The 23,199-nt window shown below is 40.6% G+C and overlaps 1 protein-coding gene across 1 annotated transcript; it reads right to left on the reverse strand.

Moving 5' to 3' along the window:
• Positions 1-354: 354 nt before the first annotated feature.
• pemt (phosphatidylethanolamine N-methyltransferase) lies at positions 355-22,666 on the reverse strand (the record flags this gene model as incomplete). Its single annotated transcript, XM_034077047.2, has 3 exons — positions 355-470; positions 6,296-6,441; positions 22,551-22,666. Coding segments are annotated over 3 exons (378 nt in total), but the record flags the coding sequence as incomplete, so codon positions are not given.
• Between the last annotated feature and the right edge of the window lie 533 nt (positions 22,667-23,199).

A 23,199-nucleotide genomic window follows, 5' to 3' on the forward strand; every position in this document is an offset into this window, starting at 1 on the left:
CCGCGTCCAACGCCCACTACACCACTGGTTGCCTAGCAATGACTCATGTAATGTTGTCACAGTTGTCGTGGAGACGAGGCACGGACGCAGACGTTTTTACCTTTTTAAAAAGAGGAATTGGATAAAACATAATTTTTTCATCTGCAGGATCGCACTTTGGTAAACACGTGTTTGACGCCCGACAGACACACACACACACACACACACACACACACACACACACACACACACACACACACACACACACACACACACCACACACACACACACACACACACACACACACACACACACACACACACACACACACACACACACACACACACACACACACACACACACACACACACACACTTACATGAGAGCCAGTCCCAGGTAGTTGGCGGTGCTGCCCCAGTACATCGGGTTCTCGGAGACGTTGAAGGGGAAGCATGTCACCTTCTCCTCCATCAGGATACCAAAATAATCACCTGGAACACACACACACACACACACACACACACACACACACACACACACACACACACACACACACACACACACACACACACACACACACACACACACACACACACACACACACACACACACACACACACACACACTGGAAACTTTACTTGAGTAAGTGAACGTGACATGAGGCGCTGCTGGTCCTGCTTGCTGTCAGAGGAAAGCTGTTAATGCCAATTAGTATAACAATGTCCCTCATGTCCTCACTGCAGGGGGACAGATTATACAGCGAGCGTTTGGTTTGGATACAAAGCCTGACCTCATCTCTGAGCGTCGACCTGCAGCACAAGTCTGAGTTGAAAGCAGAGCCTAACTTCTGCGTGTTCTCACTGCTGTTGCATTGTGGTTTTAGAATCGGCAGCATGTATTTGCTGCGGAGTAGAGAGTGTTGGAAGAGGTGAGGGAAGTGTGTGTGCGATAAGGAGGGGACCCCCAGTAAGCTGTGTGTGTGCGATAAGGAGGGGACCCCCAGTAAGCTGTGTGTGTGCGATAAGGAGGGGACCCCCAGTAAGCTGTGTGTGTGCGATAAGGAGGGGACCCCCAGTAAGCTGTGTGTGTGCGATAAGGAGGGGACCCCCAGTAAGCTGTGTGTGTGCGATAAGGAGGGGACCCCCAGTAAGCTGTGTGTGTCGTTTTGTTTAGATGTGTGTTGTTTCTAACTCTGTGCCATCGCTTTGGATCATCAGGTCACCCTGACTCCAGAAGCTCTTTAGAGAGTGAAAGAGACACGTCAAGTTACAACACACACCCTCAGGCTTTATCCTTCTACAGTGTGTGTGTGTGTGTGTGTGTGTGTGTGTGTGTGTGTGTGTGTGTGTGTGTGTTTTTGTTGTGCAGACAGATTATGGTGAGGCGTAACAATCCTCCTCACGCCCTTAAACACCCATATCCACATGGGGCAGCTAATTCAATGCTATACATGCTATTTTCCCGCACTTTATTTTGTTATTATTTGTATGTATGAAAGCTGAGTGTCTTTTTCTGAATGTTTTGATGGCACCTTAAACGGAGTAGCTTTACTATTCTCGTTGTACTTGTATAATGACAATACATGCTTCTATTCAATAGCTTATGTCAAGGGATTTAGCTTGGGGAGCATGCCAATGCTACATGTAGCAGCTACATGGTATTCAGCAGAGATGGCAAAACACACATCCTTTACTCAAGTAGAAGTACAGATACTCGTGTTTAAAAATACTCTGGTGAAAGTAGAAGTACTGACTAAACTTCTTTACTCAAGTCAAAGTAAAGAGGCTTTGAAATGTACTTCAGTAAAAAGTACCCATAGCTAGCAGCTGCTTTAAAGAGTACCTGACCTCCCTTTATATTAATAGATAATGTCATTGTTCAACATGTGAGAAGTAGAAAGTACAGGTATTTGAGTTCAACATGTAAGAAGTAGAAAGTACAGGTATTTGTGTTCAACATGTGAGAAGTAGAAAGTACAGGTATTTGAGTTCAACATGTAAGAAGTAGAAAGTACAGGTATTTGAGTTCAACATGTGAGAAGTAGAAAGTACAGGTATTTGAGTTCAACATGAGAGAAGTAGAAAGTACAGGTATTTGAGTTCAACATGTAAGAAGTAGAAAGTACAAGTATTTGAGTTCAACATGTAAGAAGTAGAAAGTACAGGTATTTGAGTTCAACATGTAAGAAGTAGAAAGTACAGGTATTTGTGTTCAACATGTGAGAAGTAGAAAGTACAGGTATTTGAGTTCAACATGAGAGAAGTAGAAAGTACAGGTATTTGAGTTCAACATGAGAGAAGTAGAAAGTACAGGTATTTGAGTTCAACATGTAAGAAGTAGAAAGTACAAGTATTTGAGTTCAACATGTAAGAAGTAGAAAGTACAGGTATTTGTGTTCAACATGTAAGAAGTAGAAAGTACAGGTATTTGAGTTCAACATGTAAGAAGTAGAAAGTACAGGTATTTGTGTTCAACATGTAAGAAGTAGAAAGTTCAGGTATTTGGGTTCAACATGTGAGAAGTAGAAAGTACAGGTATTTGAGTTCAACATGTAAGAAGTAGAAAGTACAGGTATTTGAGTTCAACATGTAAGAAGTAGAAAGTACAGGTATTTGAGTTCAACATGAGAGAAGTAGAAAGTACAGGTATTTGAGTTCAACATGTAAGAAGTAGAAAGTACAGGTATTTGTGTTCAACATGTAAGAAGTAGAAAGTACAGGTATTTGTGTTCAACATGAGAGAAGTAGAAAGTACAGGTATTTGAGTTCAACATGTGAGAAGTAGAAAGTTCAGGTATTTGAGTTCAACATGTGAGAAGTAGAAAGTACAGGTATTTGAGTTTAACATGTAAGAAGTAGAAAGTACAGATATTTGAGTTCAACATGTGAGAAGTAGAAAGTACAGGTATTTGTGTTCAACATGTGAGAAGTAGAAAGTACAGGTATTTGAGTTCAACATGTGAGAAGTAGAAAGTACAGGTATTTGTGTTCAACATGTGAGAAGTAGAAAGTACAGGTATTTGAGTTCAACATGTGAGAAGTAGAAAGTACAGGTATTTGAGTTCAACATGTAAGAAGTAGAAAGTACAGGTATTTGGAGTTCAACATGTGAGAAGTAGAAAGTACAGGTATTTGTGTTCAACATGTGAGAAGTAGAAAGTACAGGTATTTGGTTCAACATGTGAGAAGTAGAAAGTACAGGTATTTGAGTTCAACATGTGAGAAGTAGAAAGTACAGGTATTTGAGTTCAACATGTAAGAAGTAGAAAGTACAGGTATTTGAGTTCAACATGTGAGAAGTAGAAAAAAAGAAGTCAAAGTAAAAAGTGGTCAGAAAAATAAGTAGTGGAGTAAAGTACTGATACCAGAAAAATGTACTTAAGTACAGTAACAAAGTATTTGTACTCCACTACTTCCCCTCTCTGGCATTCAGCTTTATGAATACTGAAGAGAGACTGCATTCTTATCCATGAAACCGTCAGTGTGTACAATTCACCCTCTGGAAATGGGCATCAGTTTTTCAACACTCTTGTTATCTGTTTCCTGCCGTCAGAGCTCACATGTTTTGACGGTGATAGTGATTCTTATCGGCTGCGTCTCGTCACTCACGCTGTGGTCCTTGAAGAAAGACTGTGAGAAGTGGATTCAAAGAGTCCTGCACTAAACGGCCTGAGAATAAACAAATCCCATCGGAGTCTCTTGTGATTCCTCTGCTTGATCTGCATGCAAAGTGAACACACACACACGCACACACACACACACACACACACACACACGCACACACACACACACACACACACACACACACACACACACACACACACACACACACACACACACACACACACACACACACACACACACACACACACACACACACACACACATCATACCGTTTCCAAACCCAACTGTGCCGCACAGGTCATTGAAATGTCTGTGAGTTTTGGCTTTACGCTGTGCGCACTCCCGCGAGGTGCAGGGCATGCATTCACGACCGTGCTCTCCCCCCCCCCCCCCCCCCCCATCGGTTGACAGTTGACTCTCTCTCTCTCCCTCTCTCTCTCCCTCTCTCTCTCTCTCTCTCTCTCTCTCTCCCCCCCCCCCCCCCAGAGTGTAAAGGCCGACGGGTAATACTGAATTTTGAAGGAAATGTTACGATCCTGTCCGTCAAAATGACGGGCAGTGAAAAAGTCTAGCGCAACCTCTGCCCTAACCAAGTCTTCACCCTAAAATTAATGACTCCCCTTATGGGGACCTCCAATGTGTCCCCATAAGGGAGGCGAGTCCCCACACGTGACTGTGACGTGATTTAGGTCCCCACAAGTATAGTAATGCTAGTCCACACACACACACACACACACACACACACACACACACACACACACACACACACACACACACACACACACACACACACACACACACACACACACACACACACACACACACACACACACACACACACACACACACACACACACACACACACACACACACACACACACACACACACACACACACACAGGTGAGGAGTAGTGGGCACAGAGGGAAGCAGGTGATGATCTGAGACGGTCTGGATGTTGGTGGTGACTCAAAAACACTCAAAACGGACTGACCTAGAAACCTGATGTGGTCACATGGTCACATGGTCACATGGTCACATGGTCACACGATGAGACTCGTGCCCATTTGATTGGATGCCTGGAAGCACACAATGGCGCAACCAATGAAAACAAACATGGCTGTCCTCGAGGCAGAGGCAACGTTTTGCATGTGCTGATCGCGAGGGCAGGCAAGTGTGTGTTCACATGAATACGAAGGTGTGTGCAGTCACGTTTCTTACAGCGAGTGTCTGCATGCTGTTCTCACGGATGCGTCGCACATGAGCCGTGATCCAGAACATCGAATGATAGAAGTATAAGTAGGGCAGAAATCATAGTCTTTGGGCGCAGTCCTACAAATAAAAATAAACTTTGCGGAAAGAAAACGTCAAAATGTATGAAAATAAGTTTCAAAGCATATAAAAACATATCTAAATATTCAGGTCTCAAGATAAGAATTTAACAATATATTATGTAGCTCCTATAATAACACACAAAACAAATACTGGTCATAATACAATTGACTATAATAATATATATTTAATTTATATAGCGCTTCTCATCTGCCAAGACAAATCTCGAAGTGCTTCACAACAAGGGATACTGATACACTTTGAGAGATTAAACAAATAATTGTAATAATAAGAAATCAAAAAATAAAATATAAAATAGAGTACAAAAATAAAAGTCGGAGATAGCGATAAAAATGGCAGGACTCCAGGTGTACCGTGCTCAAAGTGTATTCGAAGGCCTGCCGAAAGAAGAGGGTCTTAAGGCCGGTTCTATAACCACAACAAGAGGATTTTATATTTTAGAAATACATATTATTATTTAACTAACTTAATGATGACCGAATACCCCGCGGCCCGCCCACGGAGAAGCGGGAGAAGATGGATAACCTAATGAAAGTCAGGATGAGACCCCACTCACAAAGGCATTGAAACACTGATCCGAATCGTGGATATTTACCATGTGGATATTTACCATGTGGATATTTAAGACAAGCGCGTAAGCATGCTACTAACTGCTGAGGACAACTGAATCCCAAACGTTTAAAAATACAAAACGTACGGCTGAAGACTTTTCTTTTTGTCGCTGCTTTTAATTGAACTATTCACATCTTAAACTGCACTGTAACTTTTATCCATGTACTTTTTCTTTTAATGTTTCTTTTATTAGCTTTTCTTTTTGAATGCTTAATGTCTTTCATTTTCTGTAAAGCACTTTGAATTGCCTTGCGTTGAAAAGTGCTATATAAATAAACTTGCCTTGCCTTGCTGAACTTAAGTCACTCGAAAAAGGGTCTTACTAAGAAGATATGAAAGTTTACCAAAGAAAAATCTAAGCAGTAAAGGCCTAGATGAAGTCCCCAATGGAGGTCATGGATCATACACTTCCCATAATGCAACTGTCTGTGCAACATACATTACGATACGATAATACTTGAATGGTCAGATCCAGCTCCATGTGTAACACCAACAGACACATATCAAGACACAACACATGGAAAACAAACACGTAACAAAGCAGCAGGATCCGTGAGAGCTGCTCGAGGAGCCTTCAGCGTGCGTCTGATCTGTCGCTCTGTGTTCACTGAGAGCACCAAGGATGCTTCAGGCTGACTTTAGTGAATGCATTCAGTTGACAAACAAACACTTAACATGTGAAAACCACCAGACTTCGCCCTTAATATCTTCCAGCGTGTTTGATACCCACCTAGGAAGGTTCCCGTGAAGCCCAGACGCAGGAAGCTTCCCGCCACGAGCACCGTGCCCAGAACCATCAGAGCCACACCGACATAACACACATCCGTCCGCTCCATCAGATCCCAGCGGGCCTGCTGCCTCATCGCCACCGTCATGCTGCAGGAAACACATCACAACCTCCTTTATTCACACAGGTACATGCTCTGCTTTCAGTGGAGGTGCTAAGGGGCATCGCCCTGCTGTGAAGAATACCTTAACTGTGGATTTAAGGGGCAGAAAATAAGTGAAAAGAGAGAAAAGACGACCGAAAGGAAATGTGTGTTGAACCAAATAAAAGACTGTTATGTGGACCTACTTTAATACGACTCATGCTGCTCATGACGCATGCTGTTGGCGAGGCATCGTTCTTATTTAATGGCTTTTCAACATTTTGGAAAGCTATTAAATCGTTATCCACCGGCGATATCCGTAATGAGCTGCCTCCGTGCCTCACCACAGCATCTGGCTCTCTATCGGACAGGGCTCTATGCTACATTGCTTTAATGAGCATTCTGTGTCCTGTGGTTCTCTGTTTGATTCTGTCACTGACTCTGCTTCTGTGAACGCTCCAGTCCGTGACTCTGAACAACGTGTGTTGGAAAACCCTTTCAGTTTTACCCCTTTTACTGTTGATGTTGTTCGTGAAGCTTTATCCAAGTTAGATCCTAAGAAACCGGCCGGCCCGGACAACGTAGAGCCTTTCTTTTTAAAGATAGCTGCAGATTTTATCGCTCCACCTCTCACTTCTCTTTGTAACCTCTCCCTCAGCACAAATACAATTCCAAAAGTGTGGAAGTCTGCGTATGTCTTGCCTTTGCTGAAAGGAGGGGAGGCAACTATTTTAAATAACTATAGGCCAATCTCTAAACTGTCAGTTCTGGCGAAGGTTCTTGAACGCCTAGTGAGTGAACAGGTAAAGGTGTTTTTATGTAACAATGACATCCTGTCTAAACATCAGTCAGGCTTCAGACAGCAGCGCAGCACCATCACTGCCACGATGAACGTGTGAATGATGTGGAGAGTATCTTAGATAATAAGCGGAGTTGTGCAGCTCTGTTTATCGACCTGTCCAAAGCGTTTGACACGTCGATCATCTCATCTTAAAGCAGAGGCTGCTCAGTATCGGCCTGTCCAGCCTTGCAGTGGGTGGTTTGTGAACTACCTCTCTGAAAGGTCCCATGTGTTCACTTTGATGGACTGTCTTCTGAGTGGTTAAACATTTCTAATGGTGTACCTCAAGGTTCTGTTTCAGGACCACTTTTATTCTCCATATATATCAACAGTTTAGGTCAGGGGTGTCAAACTCAAGGACCGGGGGCCAAATCCGGCCCGCGACTTCATTGTATGTGGCCCCACAAGAGCTTGCAAAGAATATAATACGTACGGTGGTCCTGAAGTGCAAGACACCACAGCATTTCAGAAAACGCCACAGCATTTCACATTGGACGGAAAGGGTATTCCTTTAGGGAGAACACTTCTTGTTTGTGATTGGACAGAGCCAGCCAGAGAAGCACTGCTGTGATTGGTTGTTTTTGCTGCCAGTCAAGAAATGACGCTTCGTGATTGGTCAACGCCCGACAGCGCAATATGTCCCAACCGGTCCCAACCAAGCCCCCAGGAAGTGCGTCGGACTCAGATGAAAATATTCGTGGTGGCCAAACGGTGGTACTACACTGTTTACACCGTTTGGTTGCCAGGCCCGGAAACACTTTTTCCCATTGACTTACATGGGGAAAGAGTGGTCTGTAAATCGTTGGATAATTTTTTTTTAATAATACAATGCAGAGGCAATCATGTAATATAATACATTATTTTATATATATTCAATATTTATATATGTATATTTATATAATCTTAAAGTTACAACCGGCCCTTTGAGTGCAACCATAATGCTGATGTGGCCCGCGATGAATTGAGTTTGACCCCCCTGGTTTAGGTGATAATGTGGATGAAGCTACTTTACATTTCTAAGCGGATGATACCGTGATGTTCTGTGCAGGTCCCTCATTCAGGAGGCTGGTGTTAAATTACAGGCTGTTTTTAACACTATTCAGACTCAGCTCTCTGAACTAAAGCTTCTTCTAAATGTTGATCAAACCAAGGTAATGCTCTTTTCTAAAGCTAAACAGACTCCAGAGCCTGTTTTAGATATTGTAACTACGCAAGGAGCAAAACTTTAAGTTGTTGCCTGTTACAAATACCTTGGTATCTGGCTTGATGATTGTCTCACTTTTAAACTCCATGTCAATAACCTGCTTAAAAATCTGAGGGTGCAGCTAGGGTTCTTCTACAGGAACACGTCCTGCTTCTCGCTTGAGGCCAGGAAAAGGCTCTGTGACCTTTGACCTGTGCTGGACTCTGGGGATCTGGTCTATATGAATGCACCGGCCCGTTGCCTGGTCCAGTTAGATGCTGCGTATCACAGCGCAAACTATAAAGCATTAACCCTTCACTGTGCCCTGTATGCAAGGGCTGGTTTGCCTTCACTAGCTGTACGGAGGCTCAGTCACTGGTACACGTTCACATACAAAGCCATGTTAGAGAAACTTCCATCTTACATCTGCTCCCTGATCTCACGGCGAATTGTAAGTGGCTACTGCCTGAGATCGCATGCTGTGGTTTTATTAAATGTGCCAACTGCTAGGACTGTCTTAGGGAAGCAGCCTTTAGATGCAGCTCCTCTGTCTTGGAATAGTCTGCAAATTAAATGGAAACTGAACAATCTGGTGCCACTAAATGTTTTTAAAGCTCGGTTGGATGCTACTCAATCAGAAGCTATTGGTACCTTTTTATGTGGATAATTTTGTAAATGATGCTGTATGATGTCCTTTTGTTGTTCTGTTTATGTTGTTATGTTTCATGTGGAACTACTTGAGCAGGTCTCCCTTGAAAAAGAGATCAATGATCTCAATGGAATTTATCTGTATAAATAAAGGTTTGAAATGAAATGAAAATTACAATGAAATACAAATAATAGAGCAGGGGTGTCAAACTCAAGGCTCGGGGGCCAAATCCGGCCCGTGACTTCACTTCATGCGGCCCCACAAGAGCTTGCAAAGAATATAATATGTTTATTATTCGGTTACATGACGATTTACAGAAGCACGCTGCCCATAAACTACATGTCCCACAATGCATCTCAAATTTGCCTTTTTTCAGAATCTGACTTTTTTCTTCAAAATATAACTTTTTTTTCTTTTTTTAAATCATTGTGTGACATTCTCCAGAGAGAGAGACTTGCAATTATTTACGCTAAGCTTCTGCTTCCAGACGTAGTTAATTATGAAGTTATTACCCTATCCGATAATAATCCAATGCAATAATATATAATACATTATTTTATATATATTAAATATTTATATATGTATTTTTATATAGTCTTATATATAAAACTGGCCCTTTTAAATAGCTTCTTTTAAAGATGACATTGAAGTGAATCAGCAAACCCCTTCATACTGTAATGTGTTTATTCAAGATCTGTACCCCATCACGGCCGACTGGAGCACGAGCAGCTCTGCATGCAGGTGTGTCGGCATGGGGACACCTGCAACTTGGCTTCAACCCACACACAAAACACATATGGGTTTAGAGGTTTGATTGGTTCAAGATAATCTACTGATGCTCTGAGCTTCTGTTCAGCTCCACTCTGAGCCCACCCGCAGAACCAAAGGGTCTTCTCTAAAGCTAATGGTATGTATTTATATATACAGTCATGCTCTGTGCCAGACTCCTAACAGCTGATCAAATAAAGTCTCAATGCATCAAACAAACCTGCGAAGTCTGACTCTTTGACGACATGACCAACAAGCATGTTCTCGTTCCGGCTCCCTTTCAAACTCTGCTGCAACCGCTTCTATGCAGTGTGTGTGTGTGTGTCTGTCTGTCTGTGTGTCTGTGTGTGTGTCTGTCTGTCTGTCTGTGTGTCTGTGTCTGTGTGTCTGTCTGTCTGTCTGTCTGTCTGTCTGTCTGTCTGTATGTCTGTCTGTCTGTCTGTCTGTCTGTCTGTCTTCTGTCTGTCGCTGTCTGTCTGTCTGTCTGTCTGTCTGTCTGTCTGTCTGTCCTGTCTGTCTGTCTGTGTGGTGTGTGTGTGTGTGTGTGTGTGTGTGTGTGGTCCTGGTCTGTACTGCTGTCTGTTCTGTTCTGTCTGTCTGTGTGTGTGTGTGTGTGTGTGTGTGTGTGTGTGTGTGTGTGTGTGTGTGTGTGTGTCTGTCTGTTGTGTGTGTGTCTGTATGTCTGTGTGTGGTGTGTGTGTGTGTGTGTGTGTGTGTCTGTGTGTGTGTCTGTGTGTGTGTGTCTGTATCTGTGTGTGTGTGTCTGTATCTGTGTGTCTGTCTGTCTGTGTGTGTGTGTGTGTGTCTGTCTGTCTGTTTGTGTGTCTGTGTGTGTGTGTGTGTGTGTGTCTGTATGTCTGTGTGTGTGTGTGTGTGTGTGTGTGTGTGTGTGTGTGTGTGTGTGTGTGTGTGTGTGTGTGTGTGTGTGTGTGTGTGTGTGTGTGTGTGTGTGTGTGGGGTCTGGAGGACGGGAAGTCGACGGGGGTTTTCCGCGTGAAAGGCTTTGAGGTCTGAATCTGATGACGGGTCAACGATCACGTGAAAGCACTCGATGTGTGAGGTTAGCGCTACGGAGATGCAATGAAACAGCAGCGTGAGCATGAAACTGTACACGAACAGTAACACAGACGGTCACATCATTAATGTCCACATTAACAGTTTATATTTAGCAGTGCTAAACCCGTCGAGGTAGAAACGGCACGTTATTTATCAGAACATAATTAAATAATAGTGATAAAAGTATTGCACATGTTAGTATTTTGTAATGATGGTATTTATTTACATGTTTAGGACGCTCGGACAATGGCCATCGATGTCATCGATGTTATCCCTTTATCATATGGCCTTTTATTTATTTATTTTTCTTTGTATTTTAAATTATTTCTGGCCATTATTATATATTTGTTACACCGTCATTCATGTCTGTTGATCTGTAAAGTAGTGAAATTGTTTTATTTTTAATTAGATTTATTCGTGAATCCATGAGTTGATTCCTGTGAAAAAAGTTTTTTAGCAAAAGACCTTAAACGTCAGGAAGTGATCTGTCTTTCAGAGAAATGAAAAAGCACTTTTTCTACAACATACTTTCTCCTGGTGTCCGTTTGCATTTACTTAAAAGCTTTATGCCTTTTTCCGTTTCCAGCTGTGAGCCTTCACTTTCCACCGAAAGGATTACTCGCCAGAGCACACACGCACGCACGCACGCACGCACGCACGCACGCACGCACGCACGCACGCACACACACACACACACACACACACACACACACACACACACACACACACACACACACACACACACACACACACACACACACAAATAACTGGCCTGAATGATATTTATAGACCTTTTCTATCTAGTGGATTCTGTGTTAAATAAAAGTAGAAGTTCTCCTTCTTTGATCACCCTGGCCTGAACTCACTTGGACATCTTTATAAAAATCTTTATCAAAAAGTGCCTTTCTTTGGAGTCAACTATCTGTTTGACAACTCAATCAATTTGCTAGATTTGTTTATTTTAAAATGCATCAGCAGACATTCATGTTGTTGTCGTGTCTGCATGCTTGAAGTACGAAAGAACAAGGGTTCTGGCATATTCCTTTTTTAATGTTTTTATATTTGCTGAGCATCAACAGAGGCGTATAAATCTTAACATTTAAAACCTCAAAGTATGAAAACCAAACCTCCCACCTCGTCATGCTTCCTTAGCAGAAAGAAGGAAGCGAGTGGGCCGGTGAGAGCCCGGGGCTCTTCCACTGAAGCGTGCCAAGCCGATAACCATTTAAATGTCAAGCAGTGTTTGAATCTGTGCTGGAGCTTTAAAGGAAGTCGATAATGCAGCAAGTGAATCAGTGAAAGTATTCACGAGTCCGTTAGAATGAAGCAGCACTTTCTGTACTCTGGAAACAGTCTATTGTGTTTCCAGAGAACAACCGTCAATGTGTTAGAAGTATAAAAACACAGGACGTCACGGCAGGTATCAACAGAGGAGAGAGAAGTACTCAGATCTTGTATTGAGTAAAAGTAGAAGTACTCAGATCTTGTACTTGAGTAAAAGTAGAAGTACTCAGATCTTGTCTTGAGTAAAAGTAGAAGTACTCAGATCTTGTTCTTGAGTAAAAGTAGAAGTACTCAGATCTTGTTCTTGAGTAAAAGTAGAAGTACTCAGATCTTGTATTGAGTAAAAGCAGAAGTACTCTGATCTTGTCTTGAGTAAAAGTAGAAGTACTCAGATCTTGTCTTGAGTAAAAGTAGAAGTACTCAGATCTTGTTCTTGAGTAAAAGTAGAAGTACTCAGATCTTGTATTGAGTAAAAGTAGAAGTACTCAGATCTTGTACTTGAGTAAAAGTAGAAGTACTCAGATCTTGTCTTGAGTAAAAGTAGAAGTACTCAGATCTTGTATTGAGTAAAAGTAGAAGTACTCAGATCTTGTATTGAGTAAAAGTAGAAGTACTCAGATCTTGTCTTGAGTTAAAGTAGAAGTACTCAGATCTTGTATTGAGTAAAAGTAGAAGTACTCAGATCTTGTATTGAGTAAAAGTAGAAGTACTCAGATCTTGTATTGAGTAAAAGTAGAAGTACTCAGATCTTGTATTGAGTAAAAGTAGAAGTACTCAGATCTTGTTCTTGAGTAGAAGTAGAAGTACTCAGATCTTGTATTGAGTAAAAGTAGAAGTACTCATATCTTGTATTGAGTAAAAGTAGAAGTACTCAGATCTCGTTCTTGAGTAAAAGTAGAAGTACTCAGATCTTGTATTGAGTAAAAGTAGAAGTACTCATATCTTGTATTGAGTAAAAGTAGAAGTACTCAGATCTTGTATTGAGTAAAAGTAGAAGTACTCAGATCTTGTATTGAGTAAAAGTAGAAGTACTCAGATCTTGTATTGAGTAAAAGTAGAAGTACTCATATCTTGTATTGAGTAAAAGTAGAAGTACTCAGATCTTGTATTGAGTAAAAGCAGAAGTACTCTGATCTTGTTCTTGAGTAAAAGTAGAAGTACTCATATCTTGTATTGAGTAAAAGTAGAAGTACTCAGATCTTGTATTGAGTAAAAGTAGAAGTACTCATATCTTGTATTGAGTAAAAGTAGAAGTACTCAGATCTTGTTCTTGAGTAGAAGTAGAAGTACTCATATCTTGTATTGAGTAAAAGTAGAAGTACTCAGATCTTGTATTGAGTAAAAGTAGAAGTACTCAGATCTTGTATTGAGTAAAAGTAGAAGTACTCAGATCTTGTATTGAGTAAAAGCAGAAGTACTCTGATCTTGTTCTTGAGTAAAAGTAGAAGTACTCATATCTTGTATTGAGTAAAAGTAGAAGTACTCAGATCTTGTATTGAGTAAAAGTAGAAGTACTCATATCTTGTATTGAGTAAAAGTAGAAGTACTCATATCTTGTATTGAGTAAAAGTAGAAGTACTCAGATCTTGTATTGAGTAAAAGCAGAAGTACTCTGATCTTGTTCTTGAGTAAAAGTAGAAGTACTCAGATCTTGTTTTTGAGTAAAAGTACTCAGATCTTGTTCTTGAGTAAAAGTAGAAGTACTCAGATCTTGTTCTGAGTAAAAGTAGAAGTACTCAGATCTTGTTCTTGAGTAAAAGTAGAAGTACTCAGATCTTGTTCTTGAGTAAAAGTAGAAGTACTCATATCTTGTATTGAGTAAAAGTAGAAGTACTCAGATCTTGTATTGAGTAAAAGTAGAAGTACTCATATCTTGTTCTTGAGTAAAAGTAGAAGTACTCAGATCTTGTTTTTGAGTAAAAGTAGAAGTACTCAGATCTTGTTCTTGAGTAAAAGTAGAAGTACTCAGATCTTGTTCTGAGTAAAAGTAGAAGTACTCAGATCTTGTTCTTGAGTAAAAGTAGAAGTACTCAGATCTTGTATTTGAGTAAAAGTAGAAGTACTCAGATCTTGTCTTGAGTAGAAGTAGAAGTACTCATATCTTGTATTGAGTAAAAGTAGAAGTACTCAGATCTTGTATTGAGTAAAAGTAGAAGTACTCATATCTTGTATTGAGTAAAAGTAGAAGTACTCAGATCTTGTATTGAGTAAAAGTAGAAGTACTCATATCTTGTATTGAGTAAAAGTAGAAGTACTCAGATCTTGTATTGAGTAAAAGCAGAAGTACTCTGATCTTGTTCTTGAGTAAAAGTAGAAGTACTCATATCTTGTATTGAGTAAAAGTACTCAGATCTTGTATTGAGTAAAAGTAGAAGTACTCATATCTTGTATTGAGTAAAAGTAGAAGTACTCAGATCTTGTATTGAGTAAAAGCAGAAGTACTCAGGTCTTGTACTTGAGTAAAAGTAGAAGTACTCAGATCTTGTTTTTGAGTAAAAGTACTCAGATCTTGTTCTTGAGTAAAAGTAGAAGTACTCAGATCTTGTTCTGAGTAAAAGTAGAAGTACTCAGATCTTGTTCTTGAGTAAAAGTAGAAGTACTCAGATCTTGTTCTTGAGTAAAAGTAGAAGTACTCATATCTTGTATTGAGTAAAAGTAGAAGTACTCAGATCTTGTATTGAGTAAAAGTAGAAGTACTCATATCTTGTATTGAGTAAAAGTAGAAGTACTCAGATCTTGTATTGAGTAAAAGCAGAAGTACTCATATCTTGTTCTTGAGTAAAAGTAGAAGTACTCAGATCTTGTTCTTGAGTAAAAGTAGAAGTACTCAGATCTTGTTCTGAGTAAAAGTAGAAGTACTCAGATCTTGTTCTTGAGTAAAAGTAGAAGTACTCAGATCTTGTTCTTGAGTAAAAGTAGAAGTACTCAGATCTTGTTCTGAGTAAAAGTAGAAGTACTCAGATCTTGTTCTTGAGTAAAAGTAGAAGTACTCAGATCTTGTTCTGAGTAAAAGTAGAAGTACTCAGATCTTGTTCTTGAGTAAAAGTAGAAGTACTCAGATCTTGTATTTGAGTAAAAGTAGAAGTACCAGAGTGTAGGAATAGGAATACTCTGTTACAGTAAAAGTCCTGCATTCAAAATGTTCCTCAAGTGAAAGTAGAAAGTATTCTCATCAAAATATAGTGAAAGACAGTGAAAGTAGTCGTTGTGCAGATTGGTCCATTTCAGAATAATATATATGATATGTTTTATAATGATTGATCATGAAAGTGTTCTCAAAGCTGGTGAAGGTGCAGCTAGTTTGAAGTACTTTGTAGACTGCAGGGTAGCTGGAGGAGGTGCAGCTAGTCTGAAGTACTTTGTAGACTGCAGGGTAGCTGGTGAAGGTGCAGCTAGTCTGAAGTACTTTGTAGACTGCAGGGTAGCTGGTGGAGGTGCAGCTAGTCTGAAGTACTTTGTAGACTGCAGGGTAGCTGGTGGAGGTGCAGCTAGTCTGAAGTACTTTGTAGACTGCAGGGTAGCTGGTGGATTTACTCCAGGTGGAACTAAAGTCTGATTCAACACTTGATCAGTGGCGAGCCGTCAGGGCCCTCTAGGTCCTCTCTGAGGGCCAAAGATATTCTACAAAATACTATTTAAAAATATTTTTTTAAATATATATACATTTTTTAATATATTTAAAATATGTTTTTAGTTATATTTTTCATTAGTTTTACCAAAATAACTTGATTTAATTGTATTTAAAATAACATTTCCAAAGAAATAAATCCTTTGAATCTGCCTATTGAGTTTCTGTTAGAATGTGAAGGGTTAAATGAAAGAAGCTCTTCTCTGTGAGTTACTGTGAAGACAGGAGCCGTTTCTCAATCGCGAGGATGCTGGCTTCCAAGCCAATATTTCAAGGATGCTACGTCATCGAGTGCCGCCGAAGGACTGTTCCAATCTCCAGCATACTTGGAATTCCACCGAGGCCGCGTCCTTGGTTTGGGGGAAATTTCGAGGCTGCACATGGGTAGACTTCGCGTCCTTAAAATCCCCACAATGCTTTGCGCACGGACCAATTTCAAAAACCCTTGCGGAGAATGGCTGAACCGACACAGCACACATTTAAATGTAAGTATAGTGGCGTAGAACATGTGTTGGTAAATATGTTACTTTGTTACATTTGTTATCACCAACAATGTGTTCCGTGAAAGTAAAGCAAGTTCATAATTAGATAGACATCGTGAGGTATTTACCTTCGGTACAGTTTATGTTGAAACCGTTAGAGAGAGTGGCACACTTGTTAGCCTGTTCCATTCTTCTTCGTTTTCCGAAGCCGTGGCTTGGAAGTATACTTGCTTCGTTTCTGAAGGAAGTGACTTGGAAGTACGCGACTACCAAGCCAGCATCCTCGCGATTGAGAAACGGCCTGGAGCTGTTGGACGTCCAGCTATGAACTCACAGAGGGCCCGCTGTAGTAACTGAACGAGAGTTGAATGTCAACTGACAATACGATTGGCCAATCATGTCTTCCCTCTAAATGGGTGGGTTTTACTATCGCGGACTTTATGACAAGTTCCGCCCGCTGTGAAACTTTTCTTGTTTCCATAGCAACAACAACTTCCTGTCAACAGCGTAAACTCGCCTTCAAAACAAAAGCATGCCAAATTACACTTAAAGGTGGGGTAGGTAATTTAGGAGAAACCGGCTCGAGTGCGCTAGAATTTGAAAATACACAATCTGCCTCTTCCTCACAGAGCCCCTCCCCCAACACACACGAACGCGCACATGACCAATGAGGGCACGAGATAAGTTTGTACACAGATGGAAGTTTGAAATTCCGCTGAAGGCTGTGACGTAACAACTGTTCCTTTTTTTCGAGGGAAAGGGCGGGGGTCAGAGGGCCTCGATATAAAAGCCACGGCTCGCCACTGCACTTGATTATATTTCACATCATTCATCCACATCTGTAAAGTAACTAAAGGTATTAAATACATGTCGTGGAGGAGAAGTACACCATGTACCTCTGAACTGGAGTGGAGTAGAGTGTGTTTGAGATGATTGATAAACGGGAGCTGCTTGTTCTGGATTCCCATTTGATAGTTTCTTTAAACAATATACTGAATATTACTTAGTTCAAATACTCTTAGAGAGCCGACCTCCTCCACGGACTTTCCTATCTTTAATAAAGTAACATTTGGATCTGCCGGAGCTGCACCCATACTCTCAGTTTCATGAATATCTGGGCAGTATTTGTTTCCGTTATCAAAGTGAACGGAAAAACACAACCTCCTTGGCTTTTGTTAATCTTGAGTAAGTGGGATTGAGTGAAATAGAAATAGAAATGATGACACACGATGTTCTTCCTCCATTACAGCTAATTTCCCAGGAGATGATTGGAGTATCTAAGTGACAAAAGTGCAACTAAAAGCATTTCAAGAGGTTCAAAGCTTATTTTAATGAATACTTCCATAATAATTGAGCATGTCTGCCATCGAACACCTCGGTCTGTTCCCGCTGTGCACCGCTACTATTTCTAGTTTCTCTCGTGTTGCACCGTGTTGATTATCGCTCCCCTCAGAAGCAGAAGAGAAAACGATTCATCACTTTGACGAAGCTTGTTCCCTGGCAACAGTGTGTGTGTGTGTGTGTGTGTGAGAGAGTCTCTGACATGATCCGTTCACCTACACAGGCATTACCTCATGGATCAATAACCCTCCATGTCGCCTCCTTCCCTCACACACACACACACACACACACACACACACACACACACACACACACACACACACACACACACACACACACACACACACACACACACACACACACACACACACACACACACACACACACACACACACACACACACACACACACACACACACACACACACACACATTAGAGTGCAAATACTTCGTTACTGTACTTAAGTACAGTTCTCTGGTATCAGTACTTTACTCCACTACTTATTTTTCTGACGACTTTTTACTTTGACTTCTTACATGTTGAACACAAATACCTGTACTTTCTACTTCTTACATGTTGAACACAAATACCTGTACTTTCTACTTCTTACATGTTGAACACAAATACCTGTACTTTCTACTTCTTACATGTTGAACACAAATACCTGTACTTTCTACTTCTTACATGTTGAACTCAAATACCTGTACTTTCTACTTCTTACATGTTGAACTCAAATACCTGTACTTTCTACTTCTCTCATGTTGAACACAAATACCTGTACTTTCTACTTCTTACATGTTGAACTCAAATACCTGTACTTTCTACTTCTTACATGTTGAACTCAAATACCTGTACTTTCTACTTCTTACATGTTGAACTCAAATACCTGTACTTTCTACTTCTCTCATGTTGAACTCAAATACCTGTACTTTCTACTTCTCTCATGTTGAACACAAATACCTGTACTTTCTACTTCTTACATGTTGAACTCAAATACCTGTACTTTCTACTTCTCTCATGTTGAACACAAATACCTGTACTTTCTACTTCTTACATGTTGAACACAAATACCTGTACTTTCTACTTCTCACATGTTGAACTCTAATACCTGTACTTTCTACTTCTCTCATGTTGAACACAAATACCTGTACTTTCTACTTCTCTCATGTTGAACACAAATACCTGTACTTTCTACTTCTCTCATGTTGAACTCAAATACCTGTACTTTCTACTTCTCTCATGTTGAACACAAATACCTGTACTTTCTACTTCTTACATGTTGAACACAAATACCTGTACTTTCTACTTCTCACATGTTGAACTCTAATACCTGTACTTTCTACTTCTCTCATGTTGAACTCAAATACCTGTACTTTCTACTTCTTACATGTTGAACACAAATACCTGTACTTTCTACTTCTCTCATGTTGAACTCAAATACTTGTACTTTATACTTCTCACATGTTGAACCCAAATACCTGTACTTTATACTTCTCTCATGTTGAACTCAAATACCTGTACTTTCTACTTCTCTCATGTTGAACTCAAATACCTGTACTTTCTACTTCTTACATGTTGAACCCAAATACTTGTACTTTATACTTCTTACATGTTGAACTCAAATACTTGTACTTTATACTTCTCACATGTTGAACCCAAATACCTGTACTTTCTACTTCTCTCATGTTGAACCCAAATACCTGTACTTTCTACTTCTTACATGTTGAACTCAAATACCTGTACTTTCTACTTCTCTCATGTTGAACTCAAATACTTGTACTTTATACTTCTTACATGTTGAACTCAAATACCTGTACTTTCTACTTCTCTCATGTTGAACTCAAATACTTGTACTTTATACTTCTCACATGTTGAACCCAAATACCTGTACTTTCTACTTCTTACATGTTGAACTCAAATACCTGTACTTTCTACTTCTCTCATGTTGAACTCAAATACTTGTACTTTATACTTCTTACATGTTGAACTCAAATACCTGTACTTTCTACTTCTCTCATGTTGAACTCAAATACCTGTACTTTCTACTTCTCTCATGTTGAACCCAAATACCTGTACTTTCTACTTCTTACATGTTGAACTCAAATACCTGTACTTTCTACTTCTCTCATGTTGAACTCAAATACTTGTACTTTATACTTCTCACATGTTGAACCCAAATACCTGTACTTTCTACTTCTCTCATGTTGAACCCAAATACCTGTACTTTCTACTTCTCTCATGTTGAACCCAAATACCTGTACTTTCTACTTCTCTCATGTTGAACCCAAATACCTGTACTTTCTACTTCTTACACGTTGAACTCAAATACTTGTACTTTCTACTTCTTACATGTTGAACACTAATACCTGTACTTTCTACTTCTTACATGTTGAACACAAATACCTGTACTTTCTACTTCTCTCATGTTGAACTCAAATACCTGTACTTTCTACTTCTTACATTTTGAACTCAAATACCTGTACTTTCTACTTCTCTCATGTTGAACCCAAATACCTGTACTTTCTACTTCTTACATGTTGAACTCAAATACCTGTACTTTCTACTTCTTATATGTTGAACACAAATACCTGTACTTTCTACTTCTTACATGTTGAACACAAATACCTGTACTTTCTACTTCTCTCATGTTGAACTCAAATACCTGTACTTTCTACTTCTTACATTTTGAACTCAAATACCTGTACTTTCTACTTCTCACATGTTGAACTCAAATACCTGTACTTTCTACTTCTCTCATGTTGAACTCAAATACCTGTACTTTCTACTTCTTACATGTTGAACACAAATACCTGTACTTTCTACTTCTCTCATGTTCCAAACAGCTGGTTCCTTTAGTCTGAATGTGTGTTGGTGCGTGATCATTATTCTTTAGAGTCACTGCGTGCCTATTGGTTGGAACACGATCCGTGTATCCATCACTTCCTGGTCTTCTCTAAAGAAGAGGGACCAATGGAAACGTTGTCATGTTGCCGTTGTTCCCATGGAAACATTCATTAGCTAACAATGACATTATTGTTCTATTAATATAAAGGGAGGTCAGGTACCCTTTAAAGCAGTACTTTCTACTTAACCCTTGGATGCCCTGAGAGTGGCTGGACCCTACTCTCTTCCAGAAGTGGGTCTAAAAGGACCCGTATTAGAATAATATGTGTTTTTATGCCAGAAAAATCACTTGTATAATATTTAGTATTATATTTTGGTTCACACTAGAAATATTTAGCATTTTTGACCCACTTGTGGAAGCGTGGGGTAGAAATACATTTCTTAAAATGTAAATCAAAAATGTGAATGGCATGATATCCAAAACATGTTTTTCGAGGAACAGCTGGAATATGAAATGATAACAAAAATATAATTACAAAGATACTTGAAGAAAACCACCTCACCGGGTCAAAGAAGACCCACCTGTGGATCTAAGGGTGAAGTACATTGCCAAGCCTCTTTACTTTTAATTGAGTAAAGAAGTTTAGTCAGCACTTCTACTTTCACCAGAGTATTTTTAAACATGAATATCTGTACTTCTGCTTGAGGAAAGGATGTGTGCACTTTAACCTTATCTCCATGGCAACAGACATCACAGCCTCGCGTAGAGACTCAGTGAAATGATGTTCTGGAACTGCCATGCTGTGAATGCATGCTTTGTCACAGTGTTTGACCCGCAGTGGGCAGCTGTACTTCCACTGGGCTTCTGTTCTGAGGGCGTGGGGCGAAACCGACACAAACAGATACTGTGGGCGACAATAAGGATGGGAGAATCGAAGCCAAAGTGCCGCAGTGGGAGAGAAGAGCACTTAGAGACAGAAGAAGGACGTCGTATGAGAAGAAAGGCGACGGAGTGAAATAAAAATAGGTTTCTGGCAAAGTGGCTCAGCTGGATGTAGCACTTAGCAACTGGGTAATGGATAGAAACTTTATGTAAGACACTCATAAGTGCAGGAGTCATCTCGCAAGTGGGTAGGAAACAAGGTGTGTGTCTTTCTGTTTGACCTAGCTTTGATGTCTGTCATAAGCTGTGCAGTTTGACCTATGCTGGACAAACAGCTTCGATGCCGTTGAAGCCTATTTTAGTGCAAGGCCGGCTTCACGTCTCTTCTACATCAACATGTGTCCCCTCTTCTTCATGTCTCTTCTACATCAACATGTGTCCCCTCTTCTTCATGTCTCTTCTACATCAACATGTGTCCCCTCTTCTTCATGTCTCTTCTACATCAACATGTGTCCCCTCTTCTTCATGTCTCTTCTACATCAACATGTGTCCCCTCTTCTTCATGTCTCTTCTCCATCAACATGTGTCCCCTCTTCTTCATGTCTCTTCTACATCAACATGTGTCCCCTCTTCTTCATGTCTCTTCTACATCAACATGTGTCCCCTCTTCTTCATGTCTCTTCTACATCAACATGTGTCCCCTCTGTGGAAAGAGACTCTGAAAGTGTCAGGAACAAAGATTTTCTCTCTTTTTGATCCGTTTCTATAAAAACCTGTCTGAAAATGAGCTGATCAGATTTTGGCCACTTTATGATGTCATAACGATGTGTTGTCTTGAGTAACCATTAGCCAATCAGCAACAAGGTAACCCCCCCCCCCCCTTATCACCTGAATCTCCTCTAGAGCTCCATTGAGTTCTTTGTAACCAAATGTCTCTCAGAGGGGCGTGGGGAGGGGCTTCTTATTTTCATCTGAAGTAACAGACAGAGAATCAGCACTTTGGAAACAGGGCTGAAACAGAGGGGATTATGGGTAATGCTGCAATCTGTTTGGTGTTCCAGCCAATCAGAGACAGGCTCTGTATATATCTCAGACCTGTGATATGTTGATGAGAAACAGGATAATAGGAGACCTTTAAATGATAGAGTGTGTTTCACCTGTGGCTGCGGGAGACGTTGAGCAGGATGATGATGAACCCCAGGCAGTAACACGCCAGCGAGGGGCTGCCGAAGAGTTTTGAGAGGGTGCGAGTACGATGCTCCCATCTGGCCACCTGGCGAATGACAGAGACAGAAACCAGTGGTCGTTAGGGCTGAACTGTTAATCGATTCTTGTGTGTCAGTCATCCACACCAATCAGAAGTGCTGTGCTCCACATGTACCAGCCATTGTTAACCAATCAGAAGTGGCCCATGATAGAAGGTGATAGACAGATTGATCCAATCACCTGCCAAGTGCTCTTGAAAGTGCCGGCCCTTTCCAAATGGCTTCCAACGGAGCTTTAGATGCTTTGGTGAACCGTCTGAGTCAGGTTAGTGACGCTCCATCACGTGTTTCTATCACAGGGAGAATCTCAAACTGGAGCTCGACTTTAAAGCAACGGAAGTTTCATGTAAGTTTAGTTCTTTCACTCGTAGCTCGGGCTGCGGGGTGCTACAGACGGGAGCCCGTTGATACGACCTTCCTAGCCGGAGACATGGCCGCATTTTACAATAAACTTCCGTAGGGTCGCTTAAAAACAAATATCGCAATTCGAATCGCAATATTTGTCAGAAAAATCGCAATTAGATTTTTTCCCAAAATCGTG

This window comes from Pseudochaenichthys georgianus, unplaced genomic scaffold (genome assembly GCF_902827115.2).
Source record: "Pseudochaenichthys georgianus unplaced genomic scaffold, fPseGeo1.2 scaffold_1246_arrow_ctg1, whole genome shotgun sequence".
Lineage (NCBI taxonomy): Eukaryota > Metazoa > Chordata > Actinopteri > Perciformes > Channichthyidae > Pseudochaenichthys > Pseudochaenichthys georgianus.